Source organism: Epinephelus fuscoguttatus, linkage group LG3, assembly GCF_011397635.1.
Source record: "Epinephelus fuscoguttatus linkage group LG3, E.fuscoguttatus.final_Chr_v1".
NCBI classification, from domain to species: domain Eukaryota; kingdom Metazoa; phylum Chordata; class Actinopteri; order Perciformes; family Serranidae; genus Epinephelus; species Epinephelus fuscoguttatus.
In genome coordinates this window covers 18,563,660-18,581,371 of record NC_064754.1, presented here as the reverse complement: position 1 = coordinate 18,581,371, position 17,712 = coordinate 18,563,660, and the positions used below count along the sequence as shown (strand labels likewise).

The following is a 17,712-nucleotide window of genomic DNA, read 5'->3' as shown; positions in this document are numbered from 1 at the left end:
GGAGTACCAACATTTCTGTCTAGATTAGGCGATTGTGGAGTCATAAAATCGTGCCATGACTTGGCCGACAGATATGACACACACGATGGTGCACACCAATTACTCCCATCGTCTCATCTTTCATGACGTGTGTGATGTCATCGGGTTATTCTTGTCCTATTTTTATGACTATTACTATTATTTCAGTCACTCTGTGTTCATGTGCCAGCTGAAATGTTCTTGTAGTAACATAAAAAGTGCCACTAGATGGCAGGAGCTACATTTGAAGTGCCACATGCATACTATGACATACACTGATCCTCCACAACAAGTTCCTACAAATGTTTCACAATAAAAGCCTGTTTAGAAAATGGAGACATTCTTTCAACCGAAGTTATCAGGAGCTTTTAATTTGAAACAGATACAGGAAGTGTTGAGTTTGAAATGACGGCGTGATGCATTAACTTTATCAAGGCAAAGTGGAGATGGGATGAAAAGTGATATGAGATATAAGATATGTAAGTAAAAATAAATAACGGCCTGTTTCTAATGTAGTCTGTTTCAAATGAAGCTGGTAGCCTACAGTTGTGGTGAGTAAAAGCCCCGCCTCTGTTTTTAAAATTTTATTACTTTATATTGTCCCTTATGTAGAAGTAACATTCTTTGCTAGCTTGATGCTAATGGCAGTACTCACCGGGTTGCTTATGAATGTCTGCTGTTTCACACCAGCATTTTTCCTTCTTTACTTTGTGTGGTACCATTCCTAGAGGAAATACCAAAAACCCTGGGTTGTTGTTACCGTGCAGTTGTCTATGGCAGCAGATCGCTCGACGGGAGAAGTCCTGAATGACAAAAAGAAAATCAAACATGCCAGACTTTCTGTCGGGATGTCGTGAGGTGTACCAGACATGGCGTTGTTTGTCGTCATCTATGACACACTACACTAGGTGAAACAATGGGTTGTTGTGCATGATAATCCATCATTTAATTTCCAAGCCAACACCTTACGACGCTGCGTTGGGCTATAATTGGGCTGATATCGTGTAGTGTGTACCTGGCATAAGGATAACTAGTTGGCTCCGTTGCCATAGCTCCCAAGGTTAAGGGGAAGGGAGACTGCCCCGTGCTCCAGGCTCAACAGACAAGAGTCTCTTTTTAGATATGTGCATTTTGTAAGAAACGGTTGTTTCGGTTTAGAGAGCCAGTTTGAGCGTGCTTGTTGTTTAAAGTTAGTAACCAACTAGTCCATATCCATTGAGTGCACAGTTGCCCATGTATAGTTTCACAGGTGTGTGTTTGGGATACAGGTCATAGGAAATTGCAGATTAAATAGTCAACTGAACCCATTAAGAAGAGCAATGTATTCAGACAGAGTTTTTGTGAATTTGATAGTACAACTGCTTTATTGAAAGTACAGTAGTACCATTGCCAATAGTGGGATAGTTAGTGGGCTAAAATTGTACATTAGTAGTTGAGGTAGCACGTTGAAAGGCAGATAGTTAAAGTGTTTATATGTTGTATTGACTTAAAAGTGGGGCGCACTGGTAGAAGACTGACTGACTGACAGAATGACACACTGACAGTTTCCATGATTATGTACAGCATACCATACCATGACTTAGTCATACCAAAAATTAGAAAAAAAACCCCCAACATTGGGCCACAGGGGGAGCCACAGCGATCGGTCACATTTGAGCCATTTTGAAGCATTTTTCTGTTGTTATAGCGCCACCCAGTTGCCAATTAGAGTTAAATTTCTCCAGTCACCTTGAGGCGTCCTGTTCTACATATCTACCATGTTTAGTAAAAATCCATATGGCGGTTAGGCCTAGATAAGAAATTAGCTCTCTAGCGCCCCCATTTTGTTTGATGGGGTCAATAATGGAGGGGTCCCCTCACATTATGTGTGGTCATATGTCTACAAAGTTGCGTGGTGATCGGTGAAACCCTTGAGATGTTATACACCTTTATGTGATGAGCCACGCCCTCCGCAATATTCATTGCCTTATAGAAGCTCAGTTTTAATAAGTTTTCCAACTTTTGCCAAGAGGGAACTTTAGATATTGGTCCCTAGATTATGTTCACCGAGTTTCATGCAGATCGGTCAAACTTCCTAGGAAGAGATCAATTTCAAGTGTTTTTCAAAAGATTCAAAATGGCGGAAAATCTATTTAACCCAAAGTTATGGGTTCTTGAGGCAAATTTGTTCCTCATGAGGAGAGGCATCTCTGTGCAGAGTTTCATGTCTCTACGACATACAGGGCATGAGATATGCCCATTCAAAGTTTGCAATTCCAATCAGTTACTATAGCGCCCCCCTTTGGCCAATTGACGTAATATTGCTTCATTCGCATCCTCCCATGACCCTCTACCACTGTGCCAAATTTCACATGGATTGACCAAGTCAGTGAGGAGAAAAACGTGGAACAGACACACAGACACACACCCACAGACAGTTTTTGTCATTATATAGTAAGATAGAAACTTCACAGAGCCATATATCGGAACAGAATAACCTTATGTGGGAACGTGGAGTAACTCACAAGGGAATACTGTCTGGGTTAAATGCAAGAACTGGGCAAGGACACCCTCAGTATCTCAGTATCTGCCATTGTCCTCAATCGAGTCTTCATTAAAAACTGTGTGTGATCCATCAAAGTCTCCTGAGGTCTACTTTAGCTGTTAAATCATCCGCCCTGAAAATTCTTCAACAATAATATGTATTTAAAATATGTTTAAAAGACTCTAAGTCATTACCATTAATCATAGTGCAATATATACTTATATTATAGTTCTAATTATAAGATGGTACATCTTAATGTGCCCATTGTTTAAACTGCATATCAAAACCAAGGGGCTTAAACTCCCTACATGCCTCTGAAGGTGTAAGCTTTTGCAGGTTTTTATCACACCCTCACCTTGGTCCACTGAAGGGGATTGTCCAGAGGATAACTCTGGTGTAAACTGACTATATGTTTTTTGCCGGTGTGCAGTCAATTGCTTTTAGGAAGTGTGGACAAACAACATAAAGCTGTGTACATGAATCACGTCCAGTGAAAACCACTTCATTGTTTCCCAACAGCTGTGGGATTAGTGTTAAATCCTGCATGGACAGTGGACAGCAAGTTTTTAGGATTATCCTTCCGCATACATCATTTCATCACGTTTTGTACCTTTGGGACAAACATAAAATCAAAACAGCTTTGACAGCTGATTGGACGACTGGTGGCAGGGTCTTTTCTTTAAAAAGTGCACTTGGAGATGACAAGACCTCAAACCAAAACTCACCACTGGACTCCGTGTTTGGCCTTTGTTGTCAACATCACTTTCAGATTTGAAGGTAAGATCTTCCTCTCTGGAGACTATTCGGAGCTCCTATGACTGAATTTACAATTTAGTTTTCTACCTTTCTGTTTCTGCTCTAGGAAGGACTCTTGTGTTTTTCAGCTATGAAACTGCTGGTCCTCGCTCTGTGCCTCACTGCCTTAAGTTACGCCTTTCCTGTAAGTGCTCAGCTGTGACACATTTAGTTTAAGGTTTTTATCATCCTTTCAATTCAGACAAGAAAAAGCAAGTAACTTGAATTCATGCAACAGCTGGTGACATGAGATTCTTCTCTCTTGAAGGTCTCTGAAGAAGAGAACGATCGAGTCAAACGCTCAGGGAGTAATGAGGTGCAAAAGATTTTCTGACCCATAAATTAATTCATTCATATAAACTTATTACTTTTCACAAAATGCTTAATATTTGTATGTGTTTGTGTTTTTCCCCCAGATGGGCCATTTCATGCTTCAGTATTTGTCTCAGTATCAGTCTCAGTATCCAGCAGTTTACCCCGGCTATCAACCCAGCAATCCCATTTCTGCATTCCTGCAGTTTCTGTTGTCAAGTCTTGCCAGTTTAATTCCTCTCCCTCCGATAGCAGGAAAGTAAGGCAACAAACTGGAAGACAGACAAAAGCTGGATTTAAGATAATGCTATTGGTAGTTTTCTCATGTTTGGCTTTTTTTCTTGAGTGACTGAAATAGAATAAACAAATCATTGAAAATAAATAAAGGAATGATCAAATTACGATATCTGTCTTTTGCTCTTGTTTATTTTTCTGAGGCATAACTCTAACTCTACTTTGACAGGCATGCAGAAATTATAACACAATAGAAGGATCTCTCTCTGTTTGTGCTTGCAAGTTATTGATCATCATATTTTCACTGTGTGTAGTTTTTACAATAAGCAGGATGTAGCTCGTACTGTTGCGTATAAGACTCACAATAGGAGAATCAACAACAGCTGCTTACCCAACTAAGCTGTCCACCACTCAGCTCACAGTGTCTAGACAAGTTTACCATTTAAAAACTGACTCACTCCGACCTCGTCACATATCAATGTTTGGTCATGGACTTTCCACGTCCACATATGACGTGAAAGGTACCCTGGGTGCGTTGGTTGTTGATGTTCTGGGACACTGTGTCAAGTTCTGCCTGTTACATGCATTGTCTTCTTTCAAAATACACTTCTGTTTTCACAGGAAATTTATCATTTACTTACAGTCTCTTTCAAATAAACACACAATGTCAATACAACAACACAAACTGACGTTTTTTTCCTTCAACAACAAACACACGGTTAGGTTTAGGGGAAAAAAAAAAACAGGGCTTGGCTTTATAATGTTACGGGACTCGAAAATGGCTCTCTCGGGTGAAAGTCAATGTTTGTTGGACCCATCCACCACCCCTGCTTCCTGCCCCAGACATTCCGCACCTTAACGTTCGTCCTTGTTTTGCCGCGTTTCCCCCTGACGCCGCCGGGCGCTGTTAAACTACAAAGGCAAGTGGCTACATATCATGCCAACGTTAAAGGATGCCTTTTTTTGTTGGTTTCTGACGCCACAGGTCACTGCCCAGGCGTCGGATTTCAACAACTTTGGAGTAAGACCTGACTCGCAGCTCCTGGACAGAAAACCTGCTGGCATGAAGTCATCACAGCCTCTTTACATTGTAAACATTTTTAGCATTAAAAGTAATTTAACTTAGAGAAAAATAACATAATAACTTTTTACGGATATAACAGTATACCACAAGTTGATGACTGTAGCTAACGTGTCACATTGAATTTCAGTGATATATGATAGCTGGTAGCAGTAACAATAGGGGGGCCACACAAGGGAATAAAAGCCAAATGTAACACAAAAGGGAAGTCTGCAAGACCTCCAGACTAGGCCCTGAGCAGTATCTGGTGTACTTAACCTGGTGAAACAATACTTGTTTGGTACAGTATGATTCATGAATATAAACTGAAATAGAAATAGCAATAGAGACGGAGGGCATACACTCCCTGATTTTTTTGTGTCCCCACCAAATCCCTAAATGTGCAACGGTGAGCTGGCAGAAATAAAAACCACCCTCTGACGTTGGAGCTGAATGCTACTCAGATGACTCACACACAGAAACAGGAACAACACAATTCATCAATACATAAATGTCAAGTACAATAATCCTTTAATCCCTAACCATCTATTGTACAATTATAATTACAGTTAGTCATCAGTCATTATTACATGTATAATTATAATCATGATCATATGAATCATGACAGTTTAATATCATATCTATTATTATTGTTATTAAAGGATGTCTGTTATCAAGACACTTGCAGATAAAAACAGGTAATTAATATATTTGTAATTTTTTTTTAAATAATAGTTTTATGTCAACAATATGACAATATTAGTTTAAGAAAATCATTCAGAAATAGGGAGTTGGGTGTCTGAAACACTCCTGCACTTTTCCCACACTCTTCTGCATTTTGCTGAATTGTTATGCACCAGTTTTTGCCTTTTCTGTATCATTTTGTGGCATGTAAATGTCCTTAAATTTGTCAAAATAAAAGTCCACATGCACATCTTCAAAATATTAAGAGAAACTCGTCCCCTGTGTCCACATACAAAAATCTACATGTTGTTTGTGTACAATAACTAATAGAGCCGAACATTCAGAAAGGTAAGGACAGACTTAAAATGTAGTAGTAATACACACATGTCAAGATGAGATCTTTGCATTTATCTGCAGCAGTAATTTGCAGTAATGTCCACTGTTTCTCTTAAGATGCAAGTACTTTGGAGTAAAGATTGTTGCTCTAGTCGTGGTCATGATATTCGGTGTCGTAGTATTGTTACGACCTCTCATTGTTCCAACCTCCCATTAGTCCAACGTCCCGTTGTTCCGATATGTGATTATACTAGGCTATACTGTATTTGTGTACCATAGAGCAGTGGTTCTCAAACTTTTTACACCAAGTACCACCTCAGAAAATACTTGGCTCTCCAAGTACCACCATAATGACCAACATTAAAATACAGTAGCGTAGTAGGCCTAAGTATTCATTAAACAGAAGGCAGAGGTTTTTTTTAACAAGCATATTTAATGTTGTCGGCCACTGTAACATTACACACAGTTTGAACAGTAACACTGTGCTTAAATATAGGAAAATAAAAAAACTGTGTTTAAATAATGAATCAAATAAAATGTATTGCACATAAAAGTTAAATAAATATTGTACTAAAATAAATGTTTAAAAAAACAGTTCTGAAAGATTAAATGAAAATGTACTTAAAAGTGAAAGAAAACTGTATTAAAATGTACTGTTGATAAAAAAAAAAAAATCAAAACAGGCTATGCATAGCTACAGTTCTTGCAGTTTCTCAACCTCAGTGACTGCTTTCTGAAACAGAAACACACACACAAACAGAGAAAGAACAATAAGATTAAGAATAAAACAAAAGTGAGGAAAAGCATTAAGAATAACAGCTGTAATTAAACATACACATTGATGACAACTTACATGAGCTTAATGTGATGGGTGTGCATGCCTGACAACAAGTGAAGAGAAGCCTTTCTCGCACAGGTAGGTGGTCGCAAAAGGAAGGAGAAAGCGTACGGCCTTGTCAGAAAGCACAGGGTATTCACTGTACAGCTTTATCCAAAAGTCCAATAAAGTGTGCTTTCTGAAAGATGCCTTCAGTGTTTCATCACAAGACAGCTCTATTAAACTCTCCTGCTCAACAACAGTTAAGTCCACTGAGGCCACGTGAGAGGTGTCGATGTTGAAAGGGTTTCTCATCCAGCTGCTAGCTTCATCTTTAGGCATCACTGGGAAATAATTGCAGAACCGTTGTCTGAGTGATGCGAGGTGTGCAGTGATGTTCTCCCTGACTCCATCATCAAGCATCAGGTCACTGTCAGACAGAAAACTCTCCAAAGTAGGGAAAGCTGAAACATCACCTATCTTGACTTTGATTTCAAATAATTCCAACTTTTTCAGCAGTGCACTGATTTTGTCCTGCACATCAAAAACATTGATGGAGAGTCCCTGTAGTCCCAAATTCAGTTCGTGAAAAAATGTCAGACAAATATGCCAACTGACTGAGCCACACAGCATCGTCAAAAATGTCTGACAAGGGGAAATTTGTGTCCTGCAAGAACATCTGGACCTCCCTGTGCAATTTGAAAAGCCTTGAAAGCCACCTTACTTCAGCATGAAGCAAGAGTTGGACATGCTCACTGCCCAGCTCCTCGCAGAGCACATGAAATAAGTGAGCATTCATCAGTCTGGCCTTGATGAAGTTCACAGTTTTTACAGCAGAGTCCAGCACAGACTTCAGGTCATCAGGCATCTTCTTCACTGCCAGTGCCTCACGATGGATGCTGCAGTGAGTCCAGTGCATTTCAGATGCCACCTCTCGGATGTGAGCTGCTACCCCACTGTTATGACCTGTCATAGCCCTCGCGCCGTCACACTCCCACACACTTTTTCCAGTCCAGTCCGTTCTCTTGGATAAACGCGTTCAGTACCTGGAATATGTGCACTGCTGTAGTTCTGGTCTCAAGTGACTGACAGAACATAAAATCCTCCTGAGCTGCACCATCATACTCATATCTCACATAAACCAATAAATTGGCCAAGCTGTATGGCAAAATATCGACTGTTCTTAATGCACTCAATCAGTGTCTTTTTAACATCATCAGCCATGTCTTTTATTCTCCTTGACACGGTGTCATTTGAAAGTGGCACCAAGTTCAACTCTCTGGCAGCTTTCTCTCCACACATGATCCGTGTCATCTCTTTGGCTAAAGGTAAACACAGCTGTTCCCCGATTGTGTTCGGCTTACCGGCTCTGGCGATCCGGAGGCTGGCACAATATGATGCTATCTGTGCTTTGGCTATGGGTGTACCATAGGACTGAATGGCGGACTTTGACTGCTTCAGTTCATCACGTTTTCATAAAAGAAATTCCACTGGTTTGTCCTTAAGTGCCTTGTATTTGGTTGTAAGATGCCATTTGAGATGCGATGGTTTCATGGATTCATTGCTCAGAACGTCGCCACATACCACACACTGCAGCCTGGGCTCTTCCTCTCTCCCGCTCCAAATGAATCCATGTTTAATGTAGTTTTCATCATATCTCCTCACTGGTTTCTGCCGCTTGCTGTTGCTAGCAGATGTTCTGGGGCTGGCTTCACCGGCGCTAAAGTAGCCACTGTTAGCACCTGCGCCTGCACTCGGTTCACACACGCCCTCTTCAGTTCTCGCTCTCTCTTGATCTACACTTCCTTTCGCAGATTTAAGCCAGGACAGTAGTTTCGTCGTACTCTTCATTATTAACCACTTCCACCTCTTCTCATCGCAGCCTGTAGGCTACCAATGGCGGGTAACTGTCGATATCAGCGGGAACGCTACGTACGGCTACCCAGAAGCACTTGCAAACTTTTTAAAAGTATTAACTTAATTTGTATCTCCTTTCGTTTTCTTGTCATCGGTTATAAGATATTTTCATCTATTCTAATATGTTGGATAGTATTTCACGTTTTAAATTTATTTTATTTTATTTATATTTAATCAAATAATTCTTTTGCGTACCACTAGAGAGAGCGGTACGCGGGCTCTCTCTAGTGGTACCACACTTTGAGAATCACTGCCATAGAGGATCAGCAAACGCAACAAAAGTAGGCTACTGGTCGAGATACAAGTGCCATAGAGAGAAGAGAGTGAAACACCATAACTTCCTGTTGTTAACTCTGGGGTCCGGGTTGTGTGGGGAGCTCTCCGCGGTGCTGAACGGCTCCTGGCGGCCGTATTTCTGCCTTGATGGTGCGCCGCGACCAGCTCTGGGTCAGCTGGGAAAGGCTTGAGGCGGAGCAGGCTCAGGGCTTATGTGTTTGCCACTTTCTTTTTCATTTTAACCCACACCATGATCTTTTCCTGACCCTAACCAAGTGGTTTTTGTGCCAAAACCTAACCACACCTTAACCACAGGGCATCATGATGATTTCGGAACAACGGGACTTTGGAACAATGGGTTTAATATGGTCGGAACAATGGGCTGTCGGAATAATGGGCAGAACCCATGATATTCGTCTCTGGCTCTTTGGTAGGTCAGTCTGTACTCTACAAGAGTTTATGACAAGGACAAACTCTGGAAGTTTTACAGTATGTTTTAAAATGCTTTGCTCAATTTTAAATGCCAAAGCTACCCACATGATGGAGAAGTTCCCAAATGAGGAGCTCAGTATTTAGTTTGGTTGCAATGAGTCAGACCTGAATCACTTGTACTTTATCAATTTTTAACTGCCATTTTAACCAACCTTAGACGGGATAAATAGAGATTGAAACAAATAAATATGGACATAAAAGACAAGTTCTTGTACACCTTCTTGATCCCCCCACCTGTAGACCAGCAACGACCACCCATCCTTGGCCCAGGTTACTGAGGTACTCGAGATCCTAAAGTTCCTCAAGGACTTGATTTATCAGTCTACCACAACTACAAAACCATGATGTGATGATGTGCTGAATAAATTACTTCCTTTACAATGCACTTCATTTCCTCTTGGTCTTTATTTCGGAAGATAGTCTGAATATTAAGTTGGACAAAAAGTGGGAGAAACATTAACATACTGTGGTGCAGCTTTAGTCTGACAAAACATTTTTGTAACAACAGTTAAAACACCAGATAAAAAAAGACAAACCATGGATGTAGTGTTTTGGTGTTCTGTAACTGTACATTGTTCTGATCACCATACAGCTGCATGGAGGAAACAATATCGCCTCTATGCAGGTGTTAAAGTCGGCTGCTACCACACCAGGGTTCAGGCACAGACAAGCAGTCACAGCAACCCGACTGCAGGAAATAAATATATTTCACAAATGTGCAATGTCACAATAATGACTCAGGCGTGTTGTCTGACCCTGTGAGATTCTAACTGGAAATTCACTGAGCACAAAAATGTGAAAACGCCCTGAGAATCAGCAGGTGATGTCGGATGTGTTAACCTCCAGACTGGTTTGGTTCTATTTGAATTCAGGTCTACATGTGCACTGCTTTTGCACATATACACTTAATTTTTCACAGTGAAAATCTATGAAAAATAAAATCTTTGATACTCTCTGTTAAGGTATTAACTGAATCTGTCCCCTGCTTCACGACGCTCTTCCAAACTGTGTCAGCAGCTGTTCCTGAGGTTGCACTGAAATTAGTTCCTTGTAGAACTGGGTTTTTAGAATTCATCGCCTCGCTTTCTCAGCAGGGATGGCAACAACATCATTTGAATTTTTATTGTTTGTTTTATCAAAGGAGCACAATTGAGTCGGTTTCCTAATGACAAGAGATGAGTTTCCTCTGATAGGTGACGTGAAGCTGCACATTGTTTGTCATGTAAGTTAACAAAGTCATTTCCTCGCTGAGAAACGCATTTGATATTTGATAGAGTGCTTCCTCTGGAATAATAGAGGCAGACCTGGGTAGTGGTTCCAACAGACATGTTCAGAGTAGACGAACAGAAAAGAGAAACTTAGGGAAAGTTACATTTTATGAACAAAAATGAGAAACAAATAGGAAAATATGCACATTGTTTGAGTTGTACATGATTTCTCAAAACATATCAGCAATTAAAATCTTCTGAACACAGATTAAAATCCCTTTAACCAGATTTATAAAATTAACTGAATTAAATTTAAACACCCAGTGTTATTTAATCACACCAAATGGAAAATTGTAAATGTCTTTTGAATAATTGCCGCCTACATTTTAAACATATCTTTGTAATCTTTGGGCTTTGCACAAACATTTAAATTCTAGCTCAGTTAGCTTGTGCTAAGCTCATGGGTCATGATTGTGTAGGCAGTGGAATTCCTTGATTTATCATCATTGTCGACAAAAACAACAACATTGATGATAAACATTGTGTGACTCCTGCATGAGTAAACATGTAGCATGTCAGGACACATCAGGAGCTGCTTGCCAATGATGTGTAGATCATATTGTTTTTCCTTTTATTTTGCTTTCGTCCTGAGGGAAAACTGTTTTATGATGTACTCCAAAGTGTCGTTTTTTTAATTCGATTTTGTTTCCAGTGGAAAATCAAAAAACAAAAATCTATTGTGAATTTGAAATGTTGCCACCACTGTCTTTGCTCCTGTTATCAAGCATATGCCTTTGATATGTTGTAATGCCATCGTCACATCATCATGGAAAAACAACTTTTGCACAGCGGTGAGTTAAAAACTGGTTGTGCTTTCATTCAAAGCTTGTGCTTATTTAAAGATGCTTTCAGACCAGGAAGTAAACAAAACACTGAAGAAGAGTACACTTGCAAGATTAATGTGACACTTTCTAATGTCACAATGGAGGGACAACTATGCAGGTTGATTTTAGCGCTGCTCATCATGGACTATATTGCTGTCATTGTTCATTTTAGTCAAACCATACAGTTTGAAAACGAGGCGCGGCTCCAACTAGAAAACAATGTTTTGATGCATTGGATGTGCTGAATGTGCATATTAAGGCAGTACAGGAGGAGGTGCACATTAATAATCCTCCAGGACTGTAACATGCTCATGTTTAACCCAAACAATGTGTCATGTGACTGCAGTTGGTTCAGATCGAGGTTGGAACACGTTCTCACCACAAACGAACCGCACCAGAGTTTGTTTTTAACAGGGCCAGACCACCTCTTGAAGAAGCTCTTGGTGTGGTTGTTTTGCTGGTGGTACCCAGGTGTGATTGTTTTTTTTCACCCCTGCACAAACGAACTGCACTTAGGGGGCAAATGAACTTGAGTTCGATTGAAACGAACCAAACAGGGCAGGTGTGAAAGCACCCTTAACGTAATAAGGGCCCTAACACAGCAAGCTGTCACGCGGCCGTTATTCGATGTCGGGCTGTTGGTGAGCGTCTGTTGTAAAGAGCCCCTGCTGTGTATCCCACACTGTTGGCACTCGACGGCCCTCGCCACCTGTTTTTTGAGACATGTAGAGCTGCAGCCACATTCTGTATGGAGCCTACATGACACCTACAAACTGCACCCACCACCAGTGCAAGACCAACCCACCAACACGACAGTTATTTGAACCTCGCTATGATGCGACATTATAGTGAATAAATATGAAGCCAAAGTTAGCAATAATCCACTTTATTCATTTATTTCATGATTATACACTAGGACACACCTCACCTTTTGAGTAACGAGATGTAACCCTAACCATAACCTTAACTGCCTGTCTTTTAACCTAACATTTAATAGCTTGCTTAACACCAACTTAGCATTTTCTTCAGGGCTTTCACTTCCAGACCAAACAGTGAGGGGGGCTAATTGTAAAGTTATGGTGAGAGAGTCATATAACCGGTGGGCAGGTCACATGGTGATTCCAGCCCCAGCTATACCCACTTCAATTTTTTCCCAGATTCAGTGTGTTGTGTTGATGTCGGAGCTGTCAGTCAAAGATACTTCTCTGACTGGCAGTTCAGCTCAGTCCATGAGAAGAAAAACTAAAGTGAGGAAAGGAAATAAGCAGAATGTAAGCGCTAGCTGGCCGTTGGCTGTAGTCTTTGTGGTGCGTTCAAGTGCAACCTTTTGTCCGAGACACAGGCGACCTGAGGCGACGCAGTAGTCAGCCAAAACAAATCATGATCAAAGACCAAACTAACAACGAGACAGCCATCAAATTAATTTACAAGATTTGTTACAAAGCCCTCTTTGAATCTGTGTAATTATCTAACTACTGTTGACAATGAGCTTGTAGCCTGTAGGTCTCTGAAAAACTAATTTCCCCTGGTAGCCTCATCAGAGCAGATAGAAGAGATTATTAAACTAAAAGTTTACAAAAAAAAGCATGATGATGGAGCTAGTTGTCTGTTAAGTTTTAATAGCAGTGTTGGTCCTCACACTTTTTCCCATTATTGGGAAAATAAAACGTTTTTTAAATCTCTAGATCGTTGGAGATAAAATCTCTGGATGACACTTGCAACAGGTCGTAAAATCTAATGACAGCTACAGAGGAAATGAAAGAGGTCCACCATGAGTAAACAAGATGATTACAGTATTTGGATAAGGATTGAGCAAGTATTGTTTTGCAGGTGGAAAAATGGCTCCCGGCAACAAATATTACAGTTTCGCAAGTGCAAAGCCTTTCAACAACATTTCGATCTTCACAAGACTTTGATGACAACTATTTGAAATTCTTTTCTAAACATAACCGAGAGCGTGTTGATATCCTGCGTTTGATTCAGACTCAAAGACTTTTCTTTTGTCTTTAGACCAAAGGAAGTGAAGTGTGTGTGTGTGTGTGTGTGTGTGTGTGTGTGTGTGTGTGTGTGTGTGTACGTGATCAGCTGTACAAATTGGGCTTAGTGGTTGATTCAGCTGAACATGTGTTAGTAAATACTTTAAGTCTGCGAGGATTATAAACAGGATGTGTCTAGTCGTGTAATGAAATCGCGTTCACGCCTTTTTTGGTTTTGTCTCCGGAGGCTGCCGTGAGACCGACCACATCTGACATGAAGTAACACACCTTTAAAGTGCGAGAGCAACAGTGTGGGCACACCAAGGCTGTTTAAAAGCTAAAGGAGTTTCCTGAAGGCACCAGCTTGTATGGTAGCGGTAGCGAACACAAGGCTTCGTATTTTATTGATTGTAGCTGTTTACATTTTCACTGTTACGTGGCACGCAACCATTTCTAACCATCGAGGGATCTGATTTACAGTTTGGAGTTCAAGATGAAGTTTTTCCTTCTGCTAATTTTCTACTTTATCAATTTTCCTCCAGCTGTAAGTACCAGAAAATCTTTTCTTGTTCAGTCTTTTGGATTTTCAGCCAATAGAAAAGCATTTAATGTGATGGGGTTTTTTTTTTTTTGCAGAATTGCTATTACAGCAGTGATTCAGACAGTGATGAGGTAAGAATGTATTCTCATCGCTCTAGCAGCGAGTCTGACAGTGATGAGGTAAGAGTTAAATTAAATGCTATCATTTATCAGCTATAGTGAGATTATAGCAAAACAGCTTTGACTCTTTAAATGTTTTATTGTGTTTATTTTGTCTTGCAGCACAGCGTTAATCTGCGGCCGGGGTATCAACCGCATCGTCCCTGGTCTTGGCTGTTTCCTGGTCTGTGGCCACGGCCCCCACTACTACCACCACATCCTGCCCCACGTCCACCTCCGTGGCCACGTCCACGTCCACCTCCGTGGCCACGTCCACATCCACCTCCGTGGCCACGTCCACGTCCATGCCCACCTCCACGTCCACGTCCACCTCCACCTCCACCTCCACCTCCACCACCACCACCGAAACCAACCACAAAACCACCCACAACTACAACCCCAAAACCGACCACAACCCCAAAACCGCCCACAACCCCAAAACCGACCACAACCCCAAAACCAACTACAACCCCAAAACCAACCACAACCCCAAAACCGACCACAACCCTAAAACCAACTACAACCCCAAAACCAGCGACAACCCCAAAACCAACCACAACCCCAAAACCGACTACAACCCCAAAACCAGCGACAACCCCAAAACCGACCACAACCCCAAAACCGACTACAACCCCAAAACCGACAACAACCCCAAAACCGACTACAACCCCAAAACCGACAACAACCCCAAAACCGACTACAACCCCAAAACCGACAACAACCCCAAAACCGACCACAACCCCAAAACCAGTCACAACTCCAGCCCCGGGGACCACAGTCGTTACCACCACCAAGAGCCCACGAGGAGACAATAGTTAAACTGTACTGATCTGAGAACAGGAAAAATGGAGTTGATTTGGTTTGCAGTGTGTGTGTTTTGCACTGATATATGTTGGTAGTGTTTTATCCTGTTGAAGTTTGACGCAGTTTGTTTGGACCTCTTTCTGTTGGCATGTTTTAACATCTCAGTATTGGTTCACAACCTTTTCACATTCTCATATATTTTCCTGTTGATTTCTTTCATGTTTTGCACTTTCATATAATTCAAATCCACATAAAGTGTTTCTCAGCTCTTTTTATGCTGCAGTCCATAAAAACCTAAAGAATGTTTTGATATATTGTGATGTGGCAGTTTGTCAGGGTGTGATGATGACTTCTGTCGGAGTTTGGTCCTTCTCGGACGGTGGCGGAGACACCTGTGGGAAGATGCTGACGACACTCCGCTGTAATATCCACTCAGTGGGCGCACACATCACCATCCGCGGATCAACTTAGCTTAAGAAAGGGATGAGTGCTAAGCCTTTAATACCCGACTCTTTGCTTCATCAGTGAAGTCTGTCACACTGTACTTTTATCATGACTCAGCCCATTCATCACACTGCGCTGCTAGCTCTTTGCTTCATGTATTCACAGACACTTTACTCTACGACTACATTAACATTCTCACAAAATATGCACCTGTTTGTTAATGTACATTTTAATCAGTTCTTTTTGGTGCCAAAATGGTGGGTTTTTCACAGATACTCGTTATGAATGTAATCTTATTCCAGGTTTTTGTTTGTTAATGTTAATTCATGCTGTGTTGCAATTTTTGTTTAGTAATGTAAACCAGCAAACAACAGGCAGCGGTTGGTGTAAATCAGAACTTTTAAATCAAGCACTGAATAATTCCTTTTTCGTGTTGTATAATTTGTATTTGGTGGGGCTTTGGAAAAATAAAATTGAATCTGAAGATACATTTTGAGTTGGCATTTTTAATCTGTCAGTCGGTCAGCTGGTCTGTTGATATTTAAATATATTTTTATGCAGTGGCTAGCACTATCATCCAGGTTCAAATCTGCCAGTCGTTGGCCGTCTGTGTGGAGGTTGTGTGTTCTCCTCAGTCAGCATGGGTTTTCTCCAGCTTCCTCCCACAGTCCAAAGACATGCAGGTTAATTGGTGACCTTAAATTGCCTGTTGGCGTGAATGTGAGCGTGAATGGTTGTCTGTCTCTATGTGTCATCCCTATGATAGTCTGGTGACCTGTCTAGTGTGTTGCCCGCCTCTTGCCCAACATCAGCTGGGATAGGCTCCAGCACCCCTGCAACTCTGTACCAGGACTTATGGATAATGAATAAAGGTGAACGAAGAATGTAATGTGTTGAGCACTTTCTGTAAAGACACACCATAAGAACGAATTATGATCTGGAGTAATTCCACCCCGGTTCTGTTTGGTGGTGTTCATGCCAAACCAACTCATCTCATCACTCAGCACGTATAATGTTCAGCGATAAATTACTTCTGCTATCCGTCTACAAAGAATCCTTGGCTGTTTTAGTTAGCGGTATTGATAAAGCAATAGAAATGTTTCATATATCCACAAGAGGGGGATTTTGTCGCATTTTGTTTTTACCAAATCTGGCAAATGTGTAGCTGACCATGAGTTACTTTTAATGTGGCACCAGTTAGTTATTCGTTAATTTGGTGACCATAAATACTGCAACCCAGACTTCTTTACACTGCAACGTCGAAGCTAAAGTACATATTTTATACACATTTATTATAAGTTAAAGTCAAAATCTGTCAGAAGTATGTCCAGATTCATGGTATTTTTAAAGCATTTTAATGCATAAATTTTGTATATTGATATTTTGGCGATCCCAGAGGTGAAATTCATGTGTTACAGCAGTATAAGAGACATTATAAAGAGAAAGGAAACTAATAAAAAGCTCTTAAAAATAAGTAAATGACACTCAAAAAGCTATAATCATGATCTACATTCCAATATGTCTCAGGCCATGTATGTGACATGACTTGAGTATTGTGTGGAAAGCTGTCCAAATATATAAGTAAAGTGTACTCCTGATATTCTACATACTGTACATGATCAAATAACAGTAATTCAGAATTCTGACACTTGCAGAAGACCTTATAGTAATGCGTGTTTTATAGTGAGTCAAGCCTCATATAGCTATGAATTAGAATGAGTGTGCATCTGTCTGTTATTATTAACCATGTAATGCAATGGTACCTGTCCAGGGTGTCACCTTGTTTCACAGTGCATGCTGGGATGGACTCCAGATACATATGTAGTCACTAGATATAAAGCATGTTAAGGTGTTCTAGTTGTTTCTGCCCACCACACTGGAACCTCCAGCTGTTACAGTATGCACAGCTATTCTTGGATGAAATTTAGATCCTTTACTGACAGTAAAAAGCCTCCAGCTTTAGTCTGCCCCCTTGTGTGCTTGTGTGTACTTGCAGTCCCTGACTGCATCCAGCTGAGAAGACATTCAGTAAATGTTTAAACACTCCACTTAGTGAGTCAAGTCAAGACACTTTTATCTCTGTAGCCAAGAACCACAAATTTGCCTCAGGGGGCACTGCAATCTCTGCTTTTGACCCTTGCTTAGGGAAAAACTCCTCCCAAATACTTTTAAATGGGAAAAAAAGGAAGAAACTTTAAGAAGAGAAACTAAGGAGGGATCCCTACCCCAGGA

The 17,712-nt window shown here is 40.9% G+C and overlaps 1 protein-coding gene and 1 long non-coding RNA gene across 3 annotated transcripts; both read left to right on the top strand.

Moving 5' to 3' along the window:
- The first annotated feature begins 466 nt into the window (after positions 1-466).
- On the top strand, positions 467-3,893 carry LOC125885494 (uncharacterized). The gene is made up of 5 exons (XR_007448911.1): positions 467-569; positions 3,062-3,319; positions 3,405-3,482; positions 3,606-3,653; positions 3,754-3,893. It is a non-coding gene; the product is annotated as an uncharacterized LOC125885494 (long non-coding RNA).
- A 10,023-nt stretch (positions 3,894-13,916) lies between these two features.
- LOC125885815 (translation initiation factor IF-2-like) lies at positions 13,917-15,932 on the top strand. Of its 2 annotated transcripts, none has more exons than XM_049571609.1 (3): positions 13,917-14,077; positions 14,170-14,205; positions 14,356-15,932. In XM_049571609.1, the coding sequence occupies exon 3, from the start codon at positions 14,538-14,540 to the stop codon at positions 15,045-15,047; it is 510 nt and encodes a 169-aa protein (XP_049427566.1). In that variant the 5' UTR covers positions 13,917-14,077; positions 14,170-14,205; positions 14,356-14,537; the 3' UTR covers positions 15,048-15,932. The 2 variants fall into 2 exon arrangements, with proteins under 2 accessions (XP_049427566.1, XP_049427565.1); XM_049571608.1 differs by having other exon boundaries at positions 14,170-14,253.
- The last annotated feature ends 1,780 nt before the right edge of the window (positions 15,933-17,712 follow it).